The sequence below is a fragment of the Onychostoma macrolepis genome, chromosome 05 (assembly GCF_012432095.1).
Source record: "Onychostoma macrolepis isolate SWU-2019 chromosome 05, ASM1243209v1, whole genome shotgun sequence".
NCBI lineage: Eukaryota > Metazoa > Chordata > Actinopteri > Cypriniformes > Cyprinidae > Onychostoma > Onychostoma macrolepis.
This window is the reverse complement of record NC_081159.1, coordinates 27,991,388-28,016,680: the sequence shown is the minus strand read 5'-3', so window position 1 is coordinate 28,016,680 and position 25,293 is coordinate 27,991,388. Positions and strand designations below refer to the sequence as shown.

The 25,293-nt window shown below is 38.5% G+C and overlaps 1 protein-coding gene across 1 annotated transcript; it reads right to left on the bottom strand.

Moving 5' to 3' along the window:
• Nucleotides 1-1,375: 1,375 nt before the first annotated feature.
• On the bottom strand, nucleotides 1,376-13,987 carry ppm1db (protein phosphatase, Mg2+/Mn2+ dependent, 1Db). The gene is made up of 6 exons (XM_058777462.1): nucleotides 13,324-13,987; nucleotides 12,007-12,235; nucleotides 11,734-11,858; nucleotides 8,270-8,451; nucleotides 7,963-8,187; nucleotides 1,376-3,393 (listed from the first exon to the last, which is right to left on the bottom strand). Exons 1-6 carry the CDS (start codon nucleotides 13,784-13,786, stop codon nucleotides 3,019-3,021), a joined length of 1,599 nt encoding a protein of 532 aa, XP_058633445.1. The 5' UTR covers nucleotides 13,787-13,987; the 3' UTR covers nucleotides 1,376-3,018.
• Nucleotides 13,988-25,293: the final 11,306 nt, after the last annotated feature.

Here is a 25,293-nt window from a genome sequence, read left to right as displayed (position 1 = left end):
TATATATATATATATATATGTGTGTGTGTGTGTGTGTGTGTGTGTGTGTGTGTGTGTGTGTGTGTGTACTTGTTTATGTTACACTGTGGGGACCAAATGTCCCTACAAGGAACCTGACATTTTTTACATTGTGGGGACCGAGAAGAGAAAAAAAATATTAAAAATAGTCAATGATGTTTATCTGAAAGTGTCGCAATGCTAACAGGTTTTCTGTAAGGGGTAGGATTAGGTTTAGGGTTGATTTAGGGGATAGTAAATAATGTTTGGTCAGTATAAAAGTAATAGAAGTCTATAGAAAGTCCCCACAATTCACAAACGTGTGTGTTTGTGTGTGTGTATAGTTACTGAAATGAGTCAGGTCAGGGAGTTTTACGTAAAGATATTTAGATTTACTATAGACTAATTACTACAGACTAATCCTAACCAAATCCCCTTAAACAAAATTTACTATATGTATGTATGTAGGCTATGGATGAATGAATGAATGAAAACATACATACATGTTTGTTCATTCATTCATTTTTAATTAAATGAGTAAATTAATAAATGTTCTACTAAGTATGAATACTTTTTGCAGTTCGTGATACCCGTTTTTTTGTTTGTTTTTTATGAATACTTTTTACAATTCGTGATGTCAATGGACGTGTTATCATGCTTTGATATAGGCTATATCTAAATAAGGACATGTAATTTCTAAAATACTAAAAGACTTCTATTATCACAATAAATTAAGCCCATAAATAAATAAATAAATCCCCCAGATGTCGCTAAAGGGTTTTATCAGGTTTAGTTAAAAATCTAAATGAGGACATGTGATTCCTGAAACACTCTTTCCCCTAAACTGGGGATTTTTTTTTTTTTTTTTTCAGGAAAAAAAACACATTGTTTATTTTGTTATGCTATATAGGCTAGATCTATTCGTGTTTTCCTTTCGAGAACGTCCCAAGAAGTGTTTTAGTCATATTCAGGTAACACCTGAGGACATTTTTCAGCAATTTTCTTCACGAAGAATAACGAAGTTAAACATGAGGACTCACGCACACTCTTCACTCAAGTGGAGCAGCAGATCAGAAGTGTTTCCTTGTCAGTTTAGCACCATTATGGAGGGTGTGGGTTTAGCTGCTGTCAGATGTATGTCTCCATCACTCTTGCTCTCAGATTAGCCTTCTAGAAAACGTCAAGCCGAACTGTTCAGTAGTGGACGCTCACAATACTCGACTTTCACTCTAATCACCTAGTATTGACTGCCATCTAGCGATGGATAAACACAATGACATGAATCCACACCAGTTCTTGTAAAAAAACAACAACAATCAAGTACATAAAGTCCAAGTACTTTTTATGCCAAAAAGTAAGCTCTAAGTTACATTTCAGTAAACAGGTCTATATGCTTAACTATGGTCTCATTCTTTGCCGTTTATGAAATGCTAATTATGGAATTCATGAAATGTTACTAGATTCTTCCTCAAGAAAAATAACAGAGAATAGCAATACATAAATATTTAAACACAAAACTGAGTATCTCTTTATTGCAATTCCAAAAAAAAAAAAAAAAAATCAAACCCTGAACAAGACAGCATCCAATACACTAATACTCAATCCCATTTCGAAGAGAGATACAGTTAAATACAACCGATCGCACATTTCAGAAAACCACAGTGAAAGAGGAAAGCCTCCATGATACCCAACTGCCCCTATTGCTCAGGCCAGAGATATTACAATGTCAAATCACCAGTTTTTGACAGGGACTAAAATGGTAAAAAAAATAAAATAAATAAAATAAAAATCACACTCTGACAGGTTTTAACATGCAGAATCTGATCAAAACAATATTACTTATCTCATAAATGTTTTCTCTTTTCTCTCTCTCTCAAATTCAATTATTTTTAGATTGAAATATAATATAATTGGGTTTTACTCTGTCATTCAGGCAACATCACATGAGTACTCAAATAGTGAAAGTTCATCTCTAAGGATAAAAACACTATGAAAACATTACCTATTATCCACTTTGACAGTTTACTGGAAAATCTCCTTCAAAAAGACAAAGTCTCAAACATGGGGCAACAAACATCCCGCTAAAAATGTGCGGTACACTCTGGTAAACACCTTCATCTAAACATCGGCTCATAACCACACATCACATTAGCTCTGGAACTGGTGTTGGAAGATGTTATCTGCTTTACATTAACAGACATTATTGATATTAAATAACTTACCATATTGAAATACATACGAAAAGGTGGACAGTCAAGCAACAAAACGCTCCAAGGAAAAGACAGTTTCTAAGGATATAACAGAACATGCAATCCTCAAACTTTACAAAAGCTTTATCAAAAGAAAATAAATAAATTTGCTTTGTAGTCCGATGATCAGATATGTCTTAGATTAATTAACTCATGCTCTTCGAAAACGCAGCAACTCAGAATTAGAAAGACAGTGCTAACAATACATTGAATACCGGTGTGAATATTTAATGCACAAACAATGAAGTATATTGGCAAGGGAAAATGTGCACACAAGCATTGTGGGACAAGAAAATTGGATATTTTGAAAAATATAACAAGTATAAAAATATATTTTCTATACCTCCAACTATTTGGTCATTTTCAGAAAATCTGTACAAGCAATTCATGAAATTTGAAAGATGGAGATGAATAATGCTGTTTAATTTAAAAGGAGAAAGATTAAATACATCCTTTAAATGAATATTCCTTTGAGAGACTGGTCTGATTATTATTATTTTTTTTTCATAAAATTACTATAAATCTGATTACTAAAAAGGAGATTTTCTTTTTACTCTCACATTCACACCATTAAAATTAAAGGAAAGAAAAAAAAAACACAATAAGACTAAAAAAAAAAATCCTACATTACAAATAGAAACAGTGGCACATAGTCAAAACATGGACACAAACAATTAGCAGTTATTTATTCTTGTGACCATGCAGAGCATCAGAAACCAGGATGTAGACTGAATGTCGTCTCTTTGAGTTTGTATTAGTGTGATGGAGGAGTTCAGCAGACGCAGAGGGTTGCTTTGCGGGGCTGTAGTATAGGGACGCTGGGGGTCCGTTTGGGACTCTTGCCGGCGTTGCGTTTGGGTATGGAGCGTTCACTAGTCCTCCGGCGGGAGCTGCTTGGGGTGAGGGGGCTCCGTCTGGGCCTCTTCCCCACCGGGCTTGACACATCCGGTGGGGACAGGGGCATCTCTGGGGTCCAGTTACCCTCGCTGGGGCACACAGTCAAGGCAGCTTTGTCCGTGAGCTCGGTGGAAGGGAGGTTTTCCTCTAACAGGGGTTCTGCGCTCAGACTCACTCCCGACAAACCGTTCCTCCTCTCCAGCGCCGGCAAAGACTCGCTGCTGGCTGAGGACAGGTCTGGATCCGGAGTCTGTTATGGGTCAAACATATGGTCATTTTCTGATTCTATCATTAACATTTTATTATATACAAATTACCAGTGCTGGGAAGGCTATTTTTAAATTGACAAAACAATATATGTACTCATCTAACTACATGTAGTGTAGGAGTTACTATAATTATTAAAGTGACTCAATAATGTTATATTGCAAAAATATTATATTACATATAAAGAAATCATTCTAAGATGCTGATTTTTTTAATGACTTTTTTACAGGACTTTTTTCAGGATTGTTTAATAAATAGAAATGTTGAAAAGAACAGCATTTATTTGCAATAATGATTTTTTTAACAATGTAAAAATCTTTACTGTCACCTTTGAACAATTCAGTGCATCCTTGGTAAACAAAAGTATTAACTTCTTTCAAAAAAAAAAAAGAATACACAATGTATATTACCCTATATCATATTTTTTTAATACTGGATATTTGCCCCATGTATACATTCAGAAAAATTATTCTCAGTATCACCCAGAAATGTAATATTTAGGAATCCTTAAAAAAATATAAAGTAAACGTTAAAAAAAGTGATGTTAAAAAGAGAATTCCCAGAGGAAGTACCAGAAATGGAAAAGATTCAAACTGCAAACAAATGCCAACAACTCTAAAAGACAAAATACAAATAAAGCAAGTCTAAAGTCTGGTCTTCATTACTTCAACAGGGAAACGCATCGTGGCTGCTCTTTTGCATTCTCTTGCCCTGTTCTGTATTTTTCATTTCCCCTCTATCAAAATCATAACAGCACCAGAAGAGCAAACAGGAAAAACGATCAAAGCGGCTTCCCAAAACCTCAAATCCACTCCACTTAAAAGGATTAAAAACACAAACATCTGTCCACTCTCCAGCTCTCCAAGCCAAAGCAAAACAGCCAAGAGCAGCTGGAGGAGCCGTGCTTCAAACACGCTGGGGCCAAACAAACATGCAGACATGGCTTCCATCGGAACTGCTCTGACAATGGAGGCCTCGATCGGGAAAGGGGGAGATGGGGGAAGAGAGAGAGAGAAAGATAGAGAGAGTGTGTGACAGAGTGAGAGGATAAAGAGAAAAGCAGGCAGGACCGATGAGCAGCATGTCAGAGTCTCTTTTGGTGGGCATGGAGCCAAAGTGTGGCTAACATGAGCAGGAACTCAGTAAAAAGTCTTATCTAAAAGCTTCTGATTGGCTGTGAGCCTGGACAGTGTACAAAAATCTCTTGAAGTTCAAGCGTATCATGAACTCCTGTTTTTGTCTGCTTAAAGTGGCTGGGTAGTGTTGTCAAAAATAACGGTACTTCAGTACCAAGTCGGTAATGAAATTGTTCAAATGTGACAATACCAGACTTTGTGCAGTACTGGTAGAATTGAATAATGACCCACACACAGGCGACTGAATTTGCGCTCTGAAGAGCATCAAAGGTTTCTATTTACAACATGTTTTGACATGTCTGTTGAGATCAGAAATGTAATGGACAATTACAGGCATTTCATTTATTCAGACAAAATCTACTCAACACTGCTCTAAAACAGTGCAACTCAAAACTGAGCTCAGCATGCTTACGAATCCTAACTAACCAACAAAGTGTAGACACAAATTAAATAAGAGACTAATTATACAGTGTAGCCAGATTCTTTGATTACAACAAGAGATCTGGCAAAAGTGCAGATCTCAGTGAGCATGCACTAAAATTAAGTGATTGACAGCTTCAGTGATTATAAAGAAGTGCTCTTAAGTCTTTACTCACTTTCTCTATATAATTTAAATAAATAATTGAATTAAAATTCTGTTTTTTATAGGGCTGCCCTCGACAAAAATATTTTCTGGTCGACTAGTAGTCGTTCATTTTAAGCATTAGTCGACCAATCACATGTTTATTAATAAACCATTTAAATCATAATAATGTGCCTTTAATTGCCTACATAGCCTAATAAGTACTCAAGCGCATGCATAAAGCTTGCCACAGCACACCGGCAGAAGTAATGATTATGAATGTGTCAGGGAGTAAAAGTAAGGAGGCTGAATTAACACTGCATTAATAATTTATTGATAAACTAGTGCTTTCTTTGTTTTCTGCTTAACATCTCTTAAGATAGCGACACTCCGCAGTGTCATCTCCGCAGTAGTGGATGCGCCTCTATGCATCTTTCATATGGATTAGATAATCTGAGAATATTCGTTTTCCATTTGAATTGGTTTATTTGAAAGTAAACACTTCAATCTCTATAGATTATTTTTAATGGCTGTAAGACAAGCATACACTGAGTTTTGGAATTTCACACTCATGTTCACAGACACCAAGACTGCAGAAAGCGCATTCCTGTTTGCTTTCCTTATTTTACAAAAGCACAATATTTTGTTGTTATTGTGAGTGCACACAAATAAATGTAGAGTCTTTACAGATTTGAAGGATGTATTGCTCTTATCTGTATGACCAAAAATGACGGAGTATTTTAAGCGCAAGTGACCGTACCGACGCCTCCATCTTTCCTGCAGTGAGCGCTACCGTTCAGCTTCCACACTCCGCACAGACACTTGAATAGCGCACATCTTTCTAGGTTAACATTAGATTGAGCAGCCATGTAAAGTTGCTGCTACTAACATATTTCAGATGATAAGCCATAATTGAGGTCGATGAATGATAGGCGAGCATTTGGATGTCCTGCCCAATGTGCTGTATTACCACAAAGACCAGTCGTTAACGATCTGTCCATCACGGACTGTGTGACCTCATCACATCCTGTGGATTTTTTTTTCTGCGACTAAGCAACTAATAGAATTTTCATCGACCAAGCCTCTTCTCGTCAACTAACAGTCAGTCAACTATTAGGGGGCAACCTTAGTTTTTGTGCTGCTAACACGATCATATATTGCAAAAAGTGTTTCAATGTAAATGTAGAAGTGAATTTACCACTATTAATTATTGACACAACGATAATCATAGCAATGATGACAAAAAAAAAAAAAATAAAAATAAATAAATAAATAAATATATATATATATATATATATATATACCTGTGCATTAAACAAATAAGTCTTTGCAGAATATGTTTAACAGCTTTAAAGGGATCCCCGGGTATTAAGACATGTATAGCTTAATATAACGTCAATGATGTTTCTTATTTAAATATGTAGTAAAAAACCCATGAAAATATATGTTATTTTAAAAAAACGACATCGTTTTTGGACTATGGACATTATTTTACGTGCACAGTACATTCTGCGTCGATGACGTCAAATGGTTGCACTCAGTGAGCTACTGGAGCTTTTTACCGCAACAACTCAGAAAATAAAATACTGATACGATACCACATTGTGAGACTTTTGGTTGTAATTTTCAGTCGAAGGGCAATAAAAGAAGCGATGTAATGTAAGACTTCACTGCTTTCTTAGCGATAAGAAGAGGAGAAAAGAATGGAAAGATGCCTGTGGACGAATAAAACTTCCTAAAGACCCGCTTCTTTGTTCTCTCCACTTTAGCCCTGTTGCCTTTGAGTCTTTTAGTAGACCACAGCGATTGAAAGAGCTTACAAATGGCTGAAACAAGAAACGCTAGATGCCATCTGTTAGGATGTAAACATGCCGACGCGCGGCCGCTGGAGGAGTTTCTCAGCGTGGATTTCCCTCGATATCCGGGGCGTTTACACTCCTTGTGGGGAAAAATCTATGGTACAGCATTTGGTTTAAACCTATACTTATATCCAGCGCCACCTGTAAGCTCTTTCAGTAGCTGTGGTCATCATATCAGTATTTTATTTTCCGAGTTGTCTATTCCGAGTTGTGTGGTGGTAAAAATAGCAACAGATAGCGCTAGTAGCTCACCTAGTGTAAGCATTTTACATCATCAGAAAAATGGCACCCCCCATAGTTCAAAATATGTATAAAACGAGGTGATTTTTTTAAATAATATAAATCTTTAATGGGTTTTCTACTACATATTTCAGTAAGAGACATCATTTAATATATATACAAGTCTTAATACCCAGGGATCCCTTTAACAAGCCTAAAGACACTCTTTGTTCTATTACTTGCAATGTGTTTTGGTTCTTTATTTTATTATAGACTTATCACTTAAAGCAATGTTTACTTAACTGAAGAACTATTTAAAGATTTTTTGCCTTTATTGTGACAGGACAGATCAGAATTGACAGGAAGCAAAGTGTGTGGGGGGGGGGTTAATGGGGAAAGGTCCTCGAGTCGGAATTCAAACACAGGACGCCCGTAGAGCAACGGCGCTGTATGTCGGCGCACTGCCCACAAGGCCAGTGGCGAAAACAATTGAAGAAAATTAAAAAAAAAATTTTAATGCATTGTTTATTTTTAATTGTTATTAGCATTAATAATTGATTTAATTTCTATATTTGGTAACACTTTAGATTAGGAAACACATTCACTATTAACTAAGAGTTTCCATGAGTAAACTCCTAATTTGCTGCTTATTAAAAGTAAATTGGTTGTTAAGAATGGGGTAGGATTACGGGATCTAAAATATGGTCATGTAGAATAAGACATTAATATGCGTTTTATAAGTATTATTAAACAGCCAATATGCTTTGTGATTTTACCTTAATGAGTGGCGTGATAGAGCGGGACCCTATTGCAGGGTCACAGTGTGGGCCCTCTGCCAGGCTAAGTATGACCTCGTCTCTGTGCATAGGTAGGTGGGGTTTGCCAGGCTCAGGAAGGGCAATAACTATGACGCTGGTGTTGTCTGCACGGAGCATCCGCTGACGCCATCGCATCAATGCATGGCACCCCAACCGACGCGCAACAGACATCCCGAAAGGTGCCTGTAGGGCGTAAAATACACACTTTTAGATATTAACATAAACAGCAGTATACCCACATAGTTAGGGATAAATTTGTTCGTACCACAGCTTCATCATGGCTCTGGCACACAGTCACTGCCTCCTGTGGTGGCACCATGTTCCAAAGGCCATCACTGCCAACGATGATGTAACGATGTCGTTTAGGGTCAAGGGTCACAACATTGGTGTCAGGCTCAGGAGACACCACAAACTCTCCACTGTAGAAGTCATAGCTCCATAGATCACCTGGAAGGACATTATATTTAATATTATTTGCTTATCTTAACCTTTACCAATAAAAATACCCCAGATATTATAGGAAAACAGGAAAAATATCTAAGTTCTGATATCAAGGGCCATCAGCTAAAAAAAAAAAGAACACAGGCTCAAACATGCTTGCTTGGCCTGAAAGCACCAATGAGGTTTGTTGTTGTTGTGTGTAACGCAAACATGTTCAAACAAGGTTTTTGTGTTAAGCACGTAACACTCAGCTTCTGTTTAGCATATTTGCTGTGCTCTATACATGCATTGTTCAATGTTTATATGTAAAAACAAGAATGAATTACATCTGTTCTCTTCAAACTCTTCAGAAATCAGTGTTTCTATGAAATTTTTGAAGTGTGAAAGTTTTGGTGGAGAGACAGAAATCTCTCAGGTTTCATCAAAAATATATTTTTATTAGTGGTTCGAGGATGAACAAAAGATTTATGGGTTTGAAAGACATGAGGGTGGAGACTGGAGACTTTTGGGTGAGCTATCAATTTAACTGAATTTGACTGTAATGGATTTTACAGAAACACAGTTTGCATAATCCTTCTCAACACTATTTAAAGCAATAACTCAAAGCCCTTGACTTATTAATGAGAACTGAAGTCAATAAAAACCACATATTAATCAATATTTAATCAGAGCTGGGTAGATTACTTACAAATTGTAATCCGTTACTGATTCCAGATTACATGACAAAACATGTAGTCAGTAACGTAATCCATTACATTACACATTTTAGGTAATATAATGTATAATATAATACAATAATAATATAATATTATCTTGTACCATAATGATGTAAAAAAAAATGCAGAGTAAGAAAACTCGTTCCATGCATTGTAATTTACAACATGAAGTAGATTAAACATTATTTTACAATACATCAAGGTTTCCCAAACTAGGGTTCATAAAGGAACTGCAGGGGGATTGTGAGTTTAATGAAAAGAACGAAACTCCCTTTCGAGAAAAGTCTCTTCACTAGGCGGCCATATTTGCAATGCCTCCGGGCAGCTCATACAAGACCAATCTTAATGAATGGGGGAATCCTGAAATCTCAAAAACTGCTCGCTGAACTCACAATTAAATTCCATGTATCACATCAGCAACAAAAATCTGAAATTAATTGCCCCATGAATGTTGTTTCTTATGCTCAAATAGCGTTTAAAAAGCTTATTTTTCAGGCTAGACCAGCCAATGTGCATGCGGAGTCATAACGTGCTTATGATGCGCATTGACTGGTCTAGTCAGGGCTGCGTTCAGACCCGAAAAAACATTGCAAATCATTTTTTAAACGGAAACGGTGGTGCGCAAGTGTTCTGTTGACGCAAGAGTTGCAACTAGGGGTGTGCGATATTGAAAAAAAATGATATCTCGATATTTTTGGGGATTTTTTCGATAACAATAATTAGACAATATTTTGCAGAGTGTGTTATTGTGCTGATAACTGACTACCGTGGACAGCTGCAGTTTTTGATATTCTTCATATTCCGTGTGGTCAGGTCACATCAGTGATAGAAATTAATCTTTTCATATAAGTTTAAGTTCATTTTTACCTTTTATGGGCAATTTTACCTTTAAAAAAGCCATTTTTTCCTAAAAGTGTGCATCTTTTGAATCAAATTGGGTGGCAGCAAGTCACTGTTAACAAGTGAGTCATTGCAACTGAAACAAATCATTTAAACGGTTGATTCATTCAGGAACAAAACAACATCGTCATGTTGCTAAGAGACGCAAAACAGTGCTGTAGCTGTTTGGAATTATTTTTGGGGGCAAAATGGAGCAAAAACAGGCAATATGGTGTCTAAAACGTAAGTCTCTTAATAATTAACAATTATTAATAAATTAATAAACAACTCTTAACAATTACGATATTAATCGCAGACGATATATATCGCACACCCCTAGTTGCAACTATGGCAGCTGAGAAGGCCATTCTTTGTGTTCTTTTTGAAGAATTTTCTGAGCCTTTTGAAATCGGTATAAATACATGTTTAATACTGCAAAATACGCTCAATGTTACAGTCACTGCCCTTGCCGTCCATTCTTATGTAAAGAACTTAATTACCATCGTGTAGGAAATTTGGTATATAAATAAGCTTGCCCTGCAATGAAGCTAAAAATATAAACAACTACATCATCATGTTGATATGTTATATTGTTACTATAAAACTCTTACGACAAACATGTCTTCTAATATCTTACATTGTTGCGTATACCGAGCTGCAAGCGGACATATTTGTAAACGACTTTACTTGGACCCATTGTGCGAGTTGTCTCTTTAATACCGCGTGGTTTATATACATGTTGCTGCTGATGAGAAAACATATCTCAAACCCCGTTGCACACCGTTTACAGGAAACATGTTGTTCAACCCGGAAACCATAGCAAAACGCATCAGTTTGAGCTTGAACGAGTCCCAGGTTTCTATGGGAAATATGGCTCTTTCATTTAGAAGGTGGAACTATTACTCCATATTGCGTGTTACAGTTTCTCCCATTCATAAATATAGGAGTGAACCGTCTTTGTATTTGACTTTGTTTTAAATAAAACACTTATTAAAAAAGATGAAATATTTTAATTTACCTGCATGCCATGTGATCATTAATCAACATCAAAGAAACCGTGAACATGCAAATGTGATACTTAATTATTGAAATATTTATTTTAAAATCTATGGGGTACTTAAAGCAAATATATTTGGTGAATAAGGTTTAGATTAAAAAGTTTTGTAATGCCTGCATTACATGTAATAACGTGAATATGTGCATTTTAATTAGTTATAATTAATAATACATGGTTAAAAAAAACCTACAGAGTAATAATTCAAAATGTAGTTGATGCAATGTTGAAACACTTCTTAAACCTGAAATGATTTTTGTAAATCCAGTGCTCAAATGCAGTCGCCACCTGACTAATGACTGATCTTTGTGTGAATGTCCACAAAACTGGACTATATATACACATATATAATATGTATATAATCGGTAGGCTATTTTAGAAAGGAAAATTTAAAAGATGAAAAAGAGAAATTAGGGAGAATCAATGAATTATGAATAATTTATTGCTATTGTGTGAATAATATGTAATCCATAAAAAAGTAACTGTAGTCTGATTACAAGTATTTTAAAATGTAACGCACTAATTACAAGTACTTAATTTTTGGAATCTGATTACATAATCCAGATTACATGTAATCAGTTACTACCCAGCTCTGTATTTAATATATCTGAGTGTAACAGTGTAATTGTAAGCGTTTACCTAGAGCTCTGGCGACAGCGAGGAAGGGGATCTGATCGATCGGGGTGCTCCTTCTGACTGGGCCGTTGTGAGTTAGCCTAGGCCTCTTCCACACCACACGGTTCACACCAGACTTCTTCACCACACTACACTCACACAAACAAAGGCAAATTAAATGGTCTTCAAAAACACAATTGTAGTGGTTAGTTGATTTGTTTTAAGACTGCAAGTTATTCAAGAGATTGGTTCTTATGATGACTTAAAGCTGTCAGACAGCAAGCATCAAGATCTCACCTGCCACCCAGTCCTTCAATTCTCTGCTTCTCTTTTGGGAGCTCAGGCTTGTGGTCTTGTGTGACCTCCACAGCTTTGATGACTTTATCAGCGGGATCTTCCCTCACACCCAACACAACAGACGAGTCCCCGACATGAGCCACAAACATGCAGTCCCCTCTGATGACCACCACACTGGCTGTAGTGCCCGAAGTACTGGGGAGGCCAGTTAATGTCTTTGGCCATTCAGCTGAAGGAAAAAGACACATTGTTAACCAGGACTGCAGCAAGACACTGCAAAATAAAATGGAAGCCTGTTTCCACCAGTTGAGTAAAAAATATTATTTAAGTCATGATAATGAGAAACTTTCTTGTAAAAATGACTTAACACCCCATAATAATGAAAAAATATTCATCTTTATCCCATCGCTTTATTGAAAACAGCAGCTTTGGTGCCATGTTTTCTGTGTGCATTTACGCGGCTTTGACCAGCAGATGCCACTAGCATCACACCCACCTAGTCTGCTGCTTTGCGCATGCAAACATTCAATAATAATTAGCAGAAAGTTTCTAATTTTTATGCAATACGAAGTCATTCTTTTTAGAACGTTTCTCGTAATGAGATTTTAAGTTATTATGAGGAAGATTCTCATTATTATGTGATACTAAGTCGCTATCAGATGCTTTCTCGTTATAAGCTGTTAGGTGGTTTTGACAAAGTTTCGCATTACTACAACATACTAAGTCGTTATTATTAGAAAATGTCTCATTATTATCAGTTTTTATTAATATTAGATTTCTTTTTTAAAATAGAAAGTTAACTTAATTATGAAAGTTTCTCATTAAGACTTACAGAATCATATTTTTACTCAACTGTGGTGGAAACGGGTTTCTGTGATATAATGCATTTGCTTATTACCTCAAACAGTTTGTAAAGGTTTGCAACAATTTTGCATAGAGACTGTCTGTGTGCACATAGGCCTGTCAAAGATTCCGCGCATGCGCAGTGCAAGCCTTCCATTCGGGGTTTTTTTTTTTTTTCTTCGTCTTTTCTGCAGTAGATAGTGTGGCGCCCAATTTCAAAACGTGTAGGCTATTAGTCCGACAACTAATTTACACAATCGCAACCTTAGTGTACATATTTATCTATCTAACCATATTACGAATAATTCCAACAAGCATGCTATTTCAGTCGTTATAAATTGCTTTGAGGTCTTAAATTACACTGCCGATCATCATAACCATATCCTCAACGTAGTTAGACAATTACATAGGCAAAACATTAGCGTCAGGAAACGTCACACCATTCACATGAGAAATAGTCTTGAATTGACTTACGAAGCTTTTTCCACATTGCATGATGACATGCGATGAAACCCTTGCGAATTGCGGCACAAACTTTCCGGTAATCCTTCGACCAAAAGCCCCGCTGCTTCTTGAGAAAATCCCAGAGATGATCTCGAGCGAACAGCGCAGCTTCTCGCCCTCCGTGGCCGTCAAACACGGCGAAGAACGCGACCGATCTCCTGCTGTCCCCCGCCGCCGGCTCCGTACCGTCGCTCTCTTCGGTGGACAGTGTGTTTCTCCACGTTACCGTGACGGGTAAAGGCTTGTTTGTGTAGTCCGGCGGGTCGCTTTCAGAAACCGGCTCTTGGTCCGGCTTTGGATCGGTGTGCCCGGCCGCTCGCAGCTCATCGTCGCTGGGCTCCAGCTCCACGATCACCTCGGTTAAATCCTCCATGTATTTCCTTCCTCCTTGTTCGGAGAAGACGCTCACTCGCAGCGATAGGTCGGGATTCATGGCCGGTCGGAGAGCCCTTGCTGATAGGTCAACCTAAAGACTGCAAAAGCGTGATTAAAAGATTTTAGATAATGTCAAAAACATTTATTAATCCGAGCTCGTCTTTTGTTTATTTTTTAAGCTGCCAGTCCTTCCTTCCTTCGCAGACACATAGTAATGCAGACAGAACGGTCATTAGCGCCATCTGTTGGACAGGAGGATCATGTACGATGCAGTGGTGGGTTGTATATAAGTTACTAGTCTACCATTGAGAATCAGAATGTGACGTAACTCCTCATTCTCTAGTCTATACTATGTACTACCTTCTATTCCAAAAAATTGTCTAGACATTTCAGGTTCAAACATTTCAAAAATTAATATGCTACATTGTTGTCACATGACGTTGTTTCAGGGGGTCAGGAATTGGCTGGTTAGTATCACCCAAAGGGGTCAAGCCGTTCAGAAGTATGTGTATTCTGACTAAGTAGGCATTTGCAATCAGCTTATGAATTTAATTATACTGTATGTAAGTATGTTTACCAGTGCACAGTTCTTTTGGGAGGCTCTTAAAAATGTGAAATGTTTCTGTGAGTTTCAGCCACTATGCCACATTTCTCATTTATGCTCATTTATTTCTGAAGATAACAAAATCAGGTTACATCTGCATAACACAGTAAATAACCATTGTAGAAACCATCAAACTAACTGTTTTAGGGAGTAAACAGAATCCCAGGCAATTAGGCATAATTGTGCAAAACTGCTGATACTGCAGTGTTACACAAGAGCTATTGAGATAGTAAATACTGTGGTTCTCATTTACACAACCATACTCGTTTGACAAAAAAGAAAAGATAATGAATTAAAAATTAAGTAGCCTAATATTTATGGAAATGGCTTCAGCCTTTATGTTTATCTGAATGTATTTGAGATGAATTCTGAGTGCAGATTGTGTTTTGTTGCTAAAGTTGGCTTTGGTTTACTGGTTTACTTTTGAGAAACTACATGTGCTTAGTCTTTTCCACCCTCACCACCATATAATGAAGTTATGATGAAAATAACATTCAGCTATGAGGAAAACAATACAATTATATATTCTTGAGAGGAACTCTTCTAATAAAAAATTTACAAAAGACAGCCATTTGGGTGCATGATTGAATAATCTGATTCAGTTCCAAGAAGGCATTAAAGGATTTTCTATTATTTTAATATGTTAATAATAATAATTTAGGTTTACTTATAATGTACAGGTGCTGGTCATATAATTAGAATATCATCAAAAAGTTGATTTATTTCACTAATTCCATTCAAAAAGTGAAACTTGTATATTATATTCATTCATTACACACGGACTGATATATTTCAAATGTTTATTTCTTTTAATTTTGATGATTATAACTGACAACTAAGGAAAATCCCAAATTCAGTATCTCAGAAAATTAGAATATTACTTCAGACCAATACAAAGATAGGATTTTTAGAAATCTTGGCCAACTGAAAAGTATGAACATGAAAAGTATGAGCATGTACAGCACTCAATACTTAGTTGGGGCTCCTTTTGCCTGAATTACTGCAGCAATGCGGCGTGGCATGGAGTCGATCAGTCTGTGGCACTGCTCAGGTGTTATGAGAGCCCAGGTTGCTCTGATAGTGGCCTTCAGCTCCTCTGCATTGTTGGGTCTGGTGTCTCTCATCTTCCTCTTCACAATACCTCATAGATTTTCTATGGGGTTAAGGTCAGACGAGTTTGCTGGCCAATTAAGAACAGGGATACCATGGTCCTTAAACCAGATACTGGTTGCTTTGGCACTGTGTGCAGGTGCCAAGTCCTGTTGGAAAATGAAATCTGCATCTCCATAAAGTTGGTCAGCAGCAGGAAGCATGAAGTGCTCTAAAACTTCCTGGTATACGGCTGCGTTGACCTTGGACCTCAGAAAACACAGTGGACCAACACCAGCAGATGACATGGCGGACCAACACCAGCAGATGACATGGCAGCCCAAACCATCACTGACTGTGGAAACTTTACACTGGACTTCAAGCAACATGGATTGTGTGCCTCTCCTCTCTTCCTCCAGACTCTGGGACCCTGATTTCCAAAGGAAATGCAAAATTTACTTTCATCAGAGAACATAACTTTGGACCACTCAGCAGCAGTCCAGTCCTTTTTGTCTTTAGCCCAGGCGAGACGCTTCTGACGCTGTCTGTTGTTCAAGAGTGGCTTGACACAAGGAATGTGACAGCTGAAACCCATGTCTTGCATACGTCTGTGCGTAGTGGTTCTTTAAGCACTGACTCCAGCTGCAGTCCACTCTTTGTGAATCTCCCCCACATTTTTGAATGGGTTTTGTTTCACAATCCTCTCCAGGGTGCGGTTATTGCTATTGCTTGTACACTTTTTTTCTACCACATCTTTTCCTTCCCTTCGCCTCTCTATTAATGTGCTTGGACACAGACGTCTGTGAACAGCCAGCCTCTTTTGCAATGACCTTTTGTGTCTTGCCCTCCTTGTGCAACGTGTCAATGGTCGTCTTTTGGACAACTGTCAAGTCAGCAGTCTTCCCCATGATTGTGTAGCCTACAGAACTAGACTGAGAGACCATTTAAAGGCCTTTGCAGGTGTTTTGAGTTAATTAGCTGATAAGAGTGTGGCACCAGGTGTCTTCAATATTGAACCTTTTCACAATATTCTAATTTTCTGAGATACTGAATTTGGGATTTTCCTTAGTTTTCAGTTATAATCATCAAAATTAAAAGAAATAAACATTGAAATATATCAGTCTGTGTGTAATGAATGAATATAATATACAAGTTTCACTTTTTGAATGGAATTAGTGAAATAAATCAACTTTTTGATGATATTCTAATTATATGACCAGCACCTGTAAATAAAGTTTTTTGCACACACACAAAAAAAATAAATATGTGCGGAAAATGGTTATTTTCAGCCCTCATTCTGAACCTCTCTCTAAAATGACCTGTTTTTAAGGGGCGTGTCCTTTAAGGCTTCTCAGTATTCAGCTGCTGTTATGGTATTGCATAGGAAACGGTATCAAGACCCCCTCGCTATTGCATGTGTTTGGACAACATAATCAAAATATATCGGTCACTTCCAGACACAGCATTATTAAATCATTTACTTACGGTTTGTGATGCAGCTGCAGTCAGATATATTACCGCTTCATCTTTCAACAAATGTTTCTTTGTGAACTCTCCATGGCACTGAGCCTCGTTTACAAAACAAAATGTTCTGATTAATCCTCTGGGTGTATTCCAGATAGCATGGTTAACTTACTGTCAGATAAACCCTGAACTTTCAGGTTGATTAACCCCAAACCTTGCTTACTCGAGGTATGTGGTTCCAAAAACACGTCCGGGAGTAAGTTCATTCAACTCAGAGTATGTTCCTGGTTAAGACTCAAGACATTCTCAACAGAGCGAGGAATAGACGAATCACTATGGAAACGGACGCTAAGAATAAGCGCGCCATAGTGCTTCTTTCTTCTTCTTCTGTTCAAAGGTCATGTAGGCCTTATGCTTAGAGCATATCGCCACCTAATTGATGGTTTTGCAATCATTTTTATTTTTTTCCGTTTAATCTTTAATCCCTGAGAATAAGAATTATATTGTTTGTTTGATGCTAATTATATATGAAGTCATATCAGATATGTATTTTTATTATAGAAATACATTATAGAAAATGCCTATCCATGTGTGAGATGATAATATAAAATGTAATAAATATATATATATATATAGGCTAATATAATAAATTAAACATTACCTTGTCACATAGTAGTGCTTTATAATTTATACAGATAACTGTTATATATGCCAATAAAATATAATAACCATATTAGAGCAATATATAGGCTAACCTTATTTAACCTTAAAATAGCATACAACTATATATATATATATATATATATATATATATATATATACATGCCCACTGAAGGCTCGTCGGTAGATCATACATGCTCTGATAGCGCTGAAGTGAACTAACCCTGGAACATAACCTGTTCCGGAGCAGGTTATCTTCAGAGAGCAAGTTGCTATGGTTACTTACATACCCTGAAAATAACCTCCGATTTTGGAACCGAAAGCTGAGGTTATCTGCTCACTTATCCTCAAACATACCTGGGTATGTCACATAACCTGCTTTTGGGAATACACCCCTGGTGCCATTATAAATAAACTATCCAACTTGTTCCTTATACTGGGATCCTTCTGATATCTGTACAGCAGAGGTGTAAAAAGTACTCAAAAATTTTACTCAAGTGAAAGTACAAATACTGAGTGAAAATTTTACTCAATAAAAAGTACAAGTATCTGGCCAAAAACATACTTGAGTAAAAGTAAAAAAAGTACAACTTTAAATTGTACTCAAGTATTAAAAAAGTAGAAGTACTTTCTTTTCTGACAGACATTCAGAAGTTTGGTTAAAGGGAGAAAACTAAACAAAATGCAATGGTACAGGTCAAACACGTATATCTAGTGCAACAACAACAATTAAAATGCAGCACAGCGGAACACCGGAAAAAAAAAAAATACAGGGAAAAGGATTAAAAGGAAACTCCATCTTTTCCACCCTCATGCCATCCCATGTGACTTTCATTTATCAGATGAACACAAACAAAGAGTTTTAGGGGGAAAAAATCACGTGTATGGGACATCCAAATATGACACTTCAAAAACTACATAAAGTGAATATGACAGTAACGCATGCAACCCCTGTTAATGAATCAGTGTCTTCTTAAGTGAAATGATAGGCATATGTAAGGATACAAATAGGCCTACTAATATTTTAAGCTTGACCGTTGTGTTCACTTTGTGTGGGTTCTGAAGTGGTTCTGTTTTGCATTATCTGTACTAAAAATCTTTGCTTGTGTTCATCTTAAGAAAGAAAGTCATAAACATCTGGGATGACATGAGGGTCAGTAAATGATGAGAGAATTATAATTTTTGGGTGAACTATCCCTTTGAAGAGCAAGATGTGATGCAGAGGCTAGGAACATATTCCACACAGAATACTAGAATGTGTTGAATTAATGAGGAGAGTCATAGAATTAAAACATACAACATTAACGTTTTGAAAGGCCAATTTTTTGTGTGTTGTCTATTCAACGTCACTGTCTGACAGGATAATTAATCTTTTAATTATTTATTTGGGGATTTTAGAGTTTTTTTGGGGGGTTTTCAGCAAATATTGATAAATAATTATTTGTTACTAATTAGATTAACTGATGAGCAAATCATGTAATTATTAAGATTAAAAAAAAAAAAAAAACATTGACAGTCCTGATTCCTACTCAATGTGTCATATAATGACATATTATAAATACAACTTATCCACTACCTGGTGAGAACATCACTAAACATGAATTACAATTAATTTAACAAACAATGCTTATTTAAACACTTTTGGAGATTTTTAATTAATTAAGAAAATATTTCCACAAAAATATTAATGGTATTTAAATTCTCATCACTGATTTTATTTGCACTCAATCTTGTGCATTCAGCTAATATATTACACAGCTCTATCAAAACAGAACAAATAACGAATAAACATTTTTTTTGGGAAAATGCAACTTTGCTACCTCAATATGCTTCCTCGGATTTGATGGTGAACTTTTGAAGTCAGACATTTACCTGATGAAAGTCATAAATGAAGTAGAAATATGTGTGCTTGATGCATGAAACAATGATCATTGGTTCTCACATCAGGCACGCACATTTGAGCTTCCGTTTACCATATTTAATGTGCATAAGATAAAATAAAAATGTAATGTACTTTTCAAGATGACATAAAATTGTAAGGAGTAAAAAGTACAGTTTTTTCTTCAGAAATGTAATCAAGTAAAAGTACAAGTAGTCAGTTTAAATTGTACTTGAATAAAGTACAAATCCCCCAAAATAATACTTAAGTAAAGTAATCAAGTAAAATTACTCAAGTATTTTACACCCCTGCTGTACAGTGGCCGAGAGAGCTCAACGCGGTGCAAATAGAAAAAAACACCTGCAAATTAAGAAAACAACTTCATCAATTTGACAACACACACGCTGCAAATGCTCACAACACAACCAAATAAAGAAATGCACTGCAAATAGAAAAAAACACCTGCAAACTAAGAAAACAACTTCATCAATTTGACAACACATGCACTGCAAATTCTCACAACACAACCAAATAAAGAAACGCACTGCAAATCAAATAAAATTATTTGTTTGGTTGTGTTGTGAGCATTTGCACCACCTGGGGCCAGTTGCATAAACTTAGCCACCATGTTAAGACTATGACTTAAGAACTAGTTTGACCAACTAGCAGTTGCCAAGGGGTAATCAGTCTTACTTTTCCAATACAAATAAGACCAATATACCTTTTCATAAATGAATTACAAAAGTTATGACCAGTCTTAAAGAAAAACAATTAGATGACTAACTTTTTAAGACTAAACAGTTTATGCAACCGGCCCCTGCTGTCAAACTGATGAAGATGTTGGGTTGAGAACGCGGAAGTGAAAGAGAGCACGCACGTCACGTTAACATCGGAGAAGCCGCCATTTTCTCAGCGTCTTCAAATGGAAGCGAATGAAAGATGGTTTATGGTAAGTAAAGATTAAAAATGCAAAGTCATCAGTTGTTCATTGTTTCAGTCTGGTAGTATTTTGAGATTTCATGTAAGGCGAAAGTAGTCCGAAAATAGCTTATATTGGAAATATACGCGGACGCGGTTTAACGGTCTTAACGGCCTTTTTTACTGAATGGAAGAAGTGCTTTTAATATAACGTCAGTGATGCTGCTTCCCAATTCGCCTACTTATACTGTGCCCTAAAAGTATGTACTCTTTTTGTGAAGAAAAAGTACATACTTTTATGTAGCAGAATAGTAAGCAAGCTTTGCTTCATAGCTGTGTCTTTAATGGACGCTCTGTTGCTTAGTTACCTGCATCCTGTAACTGTTTAAACTGCCCTGTCAATCATCTTGTCACAGTTAACATCATCCACATTTCGAACATTAAAAAACACATAAAATGCTAATTCCAAAAACGGAGTCTTGTGCAATAAGGCCGTGTTCACACTTGGTGTCTTTTTTGAAGCTGCCAGCGTCTGTTTTACATTATAATCCTATGGAGTAAACCGTGTTTTCAAAAAAGTCCTGAGCGCTTTTTAAAACGCCACCGCCGGCGTCTTTTTCTGCAGCTCAGAGCGTCTTTTCGAGTTGAAAAAAGTTGAACTTTTCTGAAAAAAACGCTGCGAGTACACGATCCGTTCCACCTGCACGATCCGTTCTGCGCATGCGCGTAATTACGTAGTAGAAAACGTCACTCGACGAAACACTTAACAGCCAGGCGGCAGATCTTTGTAGGCTACATTGTGTTCCCCTTCAGTTCGGTCACTCTACATTGCTATGGGAAAATACCTTTTCCTCGAATACTACTGAAGCCTTATTGAATCACGCCAGTAAAACTGGCCAATGGCGTTCAAGCGTGCAAAATATGAGCGGATCCCACTCTATATAAGGCAGTGCTTGTACGTCATCCATTCAGAATTTTTTCCTTCAGCAAGAAGCCTATCAAAGAAATCTACTACTCACCGTGATCTACACGCTGCAGCGGACACGCCTTCTCTTCCCCTGCTGTGTTCCGGTGAGCTTTGGACGAACAAAAGATGACCTCTCGCGATTGCCTCTCCTGCGTAGAGCCAATCAAACCCTCTGATGGCCACGAATCATGCGTCTTCTGCCTGGGTCGCGCCCACGCAGAGGCGGCACTTGGGGGGTCGGACTGCCCCCACTGCGGAGATATGAGTCTCCGGACTCTCAGGCTCCGTGTGGCCATCGTCCAAGGCGATGAACTCGCCCAACTAGCTCTGCCACGCTCTTCCTCTGCAGCCTGTTTTGAGCCAAGGAGTAAAGTGCTGCGAGTTACTGACGCGGATCTGTCCGGGTCGGGTGACGAGACCGCGCCGGCTCAATGCCCACGCTCCTCACCCCCCTGCTGCAGGTCCCCTTCCAGTGCGCTTCATGGCCGCTAATCTCCGCCCCTCCCCCAGCGCGCAAGATGTGGTGTCTTTCGGAGCCACGGAGGAGGATGATGCCATCTCGGTGGCAGCGTCTGCGAGAGAGGAGTGGTCCAACAGCCCACTGGATTACACTGCGCCCATCAGTGACGCTGGGGACCTCCATCACAGTGATGTTGAGCTCCTCCGCGTCCTGACCAAGGCAGTTGATGAGCTCGGTCTGGAGTGGGCACATGCAGCTTCAACACTGCATGTGATGGCGATACTTCAGGTGTATCAGGCCAAGCTCCTTCAGTCCCTGGATGAAGGTGGCCCGGACCTTGAAGTCTTCAAAGAGCTCCGACGCGCCACAGATCTGGCCCTCAGAGCGACGAAGGTGACAGCTCGAGCGATCGGCCGTGGCTGACTCTGACCGAGTTGAAAGACTCAGAGAAGACGGCTCTTCTGTAAGTCAGGAAAATCAAAATTTTCTCCGGGGAGCATGCCCCCGAACCCCCCTACCGATCTCCATTTTGGGATCTCAGTATTTATACAAACCTGCATACGGCCCTGTATGCCAGTGTTTATCTTGTTATGCTACTCCCTTAAGAAATCTAATATTAATACAGTAAATGTTCTTCTGTTGGCCTCATGTACCCACTTAAGAAAACTGAAGCAGATTGTTGGAGATCCTCGATTTGCAGTTAGACCACCCCTTTATTGCATGATTCAACTTAAGCACATTTATCAGCTAAACATTAGGGTTAGTTCACCCAAATGGGCAATGGGCAACAACATTTGGGCTAAGCCCCTAATGTTTATAATGTCTGGCTCCGCCCCTGGATTACACCCTCTGACAGTCAATATGATTTGGAGTGTATTCGGCAGGGCGGAGGTGGATCTCTTCGCATCAGCGGAGAACACTCACTGCCCGCTGTTTTATTCACTGACACACTCTCCTCTGGGAGTGGATGCACTAGCTCACAGCTGGCCGAAAGTACGCAAGTATGCCTTTCCTCCAGTGAAGCTTCTGCCTCACGTGCTTTGCAAAATCAGAGAGGAAAAGGAATCTGTTCTGTTAGTGGCACCGAAATGGCCCAATCAGCCGTGGTTCCCAGAACTGGTGGAGATGCTGGTAGCCCCCCCATGGATTATCCCACTGAAGAGAGACCTCCTCTCTCAAGCACAAGGAACGATTTGGCACCCAAATCCAGAGTCCTGGAGCCTTCATGTCTGGCCGCTCGACGGAGCTTGCCAGTAACAGACGCACTTCCTCAGCGGGTGTTGAACACTATCTCTGAGGCTAGGGCTCCTTCCACGAGACGCCTTTACGCACATAAATGGAGAGTTTTTTCAAGTTGGTGCGTATCGCGGGGCGAAGACCCAATCAGCTGTCCAATACCAATAATCCTTGCCTTCCTTCAAGAACGATTTGATAGTGGTCGTATGCCATACACATTGAAAGTGTATGTGGCGCTATAACAGCCTTTCACGCAAGACGTCGAAAATCGCCCGATCGGCAGAAATGACCTGATCATACGATTTTTAAAAGGAGCAAGAAGGCTGAACCCGCCTCGCCTTCTACTCTACCCACTTGGGACTTGGCGCTTGTGCTTGACGCTCTCACGGACCCCGTTCGAGCCCATACAATCAGCGAGCTTGCGAGCGCTCTCTCTCAAGACAGCGCTCCTGCTCGTGCTGGTCTCTGTTAAGCGAGTTGGAGACCTGCAGGCGCTTTCAACTGACGACTCGTGTATTGAATTCGGACCAGGTGATTGCAGACTCACCTTGAAGCCTAGAAAAGGTTATGTGCCTAAAGTACTTTCGACTCCATTTAAAGCGCAGGTCATAACACTATCTGCTTTCCACCCGAAACACCGGCCGGGACGGAGCCGCTTAATACACTCCTGCTGTGCCCTGTACACGCAGTGCGTACTTATATCGAGCGCTCTAGACAGTTCAGACTCGGAGCAGCTATTTGTATGTTTTGGTGGATGTACAAAAGGATTGCCTGTGTCCAAGCAAAGGCTGTCACACTGGATCGTCGACGCAATTGCTTTGGCTTACAGCTCTAAGGGCTTTTTAATTTCACATTTAAAGTATCTTTTAATTTTTATTAATTTCAAACATTAAACAGAGTGTAAAAGCAAAACTTCTGTTTCCTCTGCAAAAAAAATAAATAAATAAATAAATAAAAAAATAGCCCATTAAAGGTGAAATCTATTTAAATTTATTTAAATTTATTGGAAAAGATTAATCTGCTACATGACAATAGGCTACATCAACTGGAATACTTCAAACCAGAGCTATTTTTGTTTTATATGCTGCCAAGAAGACTCCCCAGAAGATGGGTCAAGTATAGCTCCATCATTGTTCAAAGTAAAAAAAATATTTTTAATAAAAAATGTGTAAAAATCAAGGAAATTTCTCTGGCATTTCAGATTTATTTATTTCTTTTTGCTGTATCAAAAACATACCGAACCTTGACACCACTTTATCGTATCAAACCGAACTGTAAATTTTGTGAACCGTTACACCCCTACACACACACACGCACACCCCTTGTATCATCTTGTTAAGTATTTTTAAACTCTTAAGACCCTATGGCCTCATATGAGGACATTATATTTTAGTGAATTTCTCTGAGACTATACACGTCATAAGCCTGGATGTCCTGTACAGAGCACATTCAGGGCTTTTCAAAGATACCAAATTATTGGATGTTTCCCCATGACCACTCCCTCTCCTTGGTCTTCAAAAATGTCTGAAATTACACTGAACAAAATTATAAACGCAACACTTTTGTTTTTGCCCCCATTTTTCATGAGCTGAACTCAAAGATCTAAGACTTTTTCTATGTACACAAAAGGCCTATTTCTCTCAAATATTGTTCACAAATCTGTCTAAGTCTGTGTTAGTGAGCACTTCTCCTTTGCCGAGATACTCCATCCACCTCACAGGTGTGGCATATCAAGATGCTGATTAGACAGCATGATTCTTGCACAGGTGTGCCTTAGGCTGGCCACAATAAAAGGCCACTCTAAAATGTGCAGTTTTACTGTATTTGGGGGGTCCGGGGGGGTCCGAAAACCAGTCAGTATCTGATATGACCACCATTTGCCTCACGCAGTGCAACACATCTCCTTCGCATAGAGTTGATCAGGTTGTTGATTGTGGCCTGTGGGATGCTGGTCCACTCCTCTTCAATGGCTGTGTGAAGTTGCTGGATATTGGCAGGAACTGGAACACACTGTCGTATACGCTGATCCAGAGCATCCCAAACATGCTCAATGGGTGACATGTCCGGTGAGTATGCTGGCCATGCAAGAACTGGGATGTTTTCAGCTTCCAGGAATTGTGTACAGATCCTTGCAACATGGAGCCGTGCATTATCATGCTGCAACATGAGGTGATGGTCGTGGATGAATGGCACAACAATGAGCCTCAGGATCTCGTCACGGTATCTCTGTGCATTCAAAATGGCATCAATAAAATGCACCTGTGTTCGTTGTCCATAACATACACCTG

Excerpts from the sequence above, each read along its gene's own strand:
- ppm1db (XM_058777462.1), bottom strand. The coding sequence starts at position 13,786 with ATGAATCCCGACCTATCGCTGCGAGTGAGCGTCTTCTCCGAACAAGGA. Across the intron at positions 12,236-13,323 it reads TGCAATGTGGAAAAAGCTTC|CTGAATGGCCAAAGACATTA; the intron begins GTAAGTCAATTC and ends TTTTTCCTTCAG. Across the intron at positions 3,394-7,962 it reads CTATCACGCCACTCATTAAG|ACTCCGGATCCAGACCTGTC; the intron begins GTAAAATCACAA and ends GACCCATAACAG.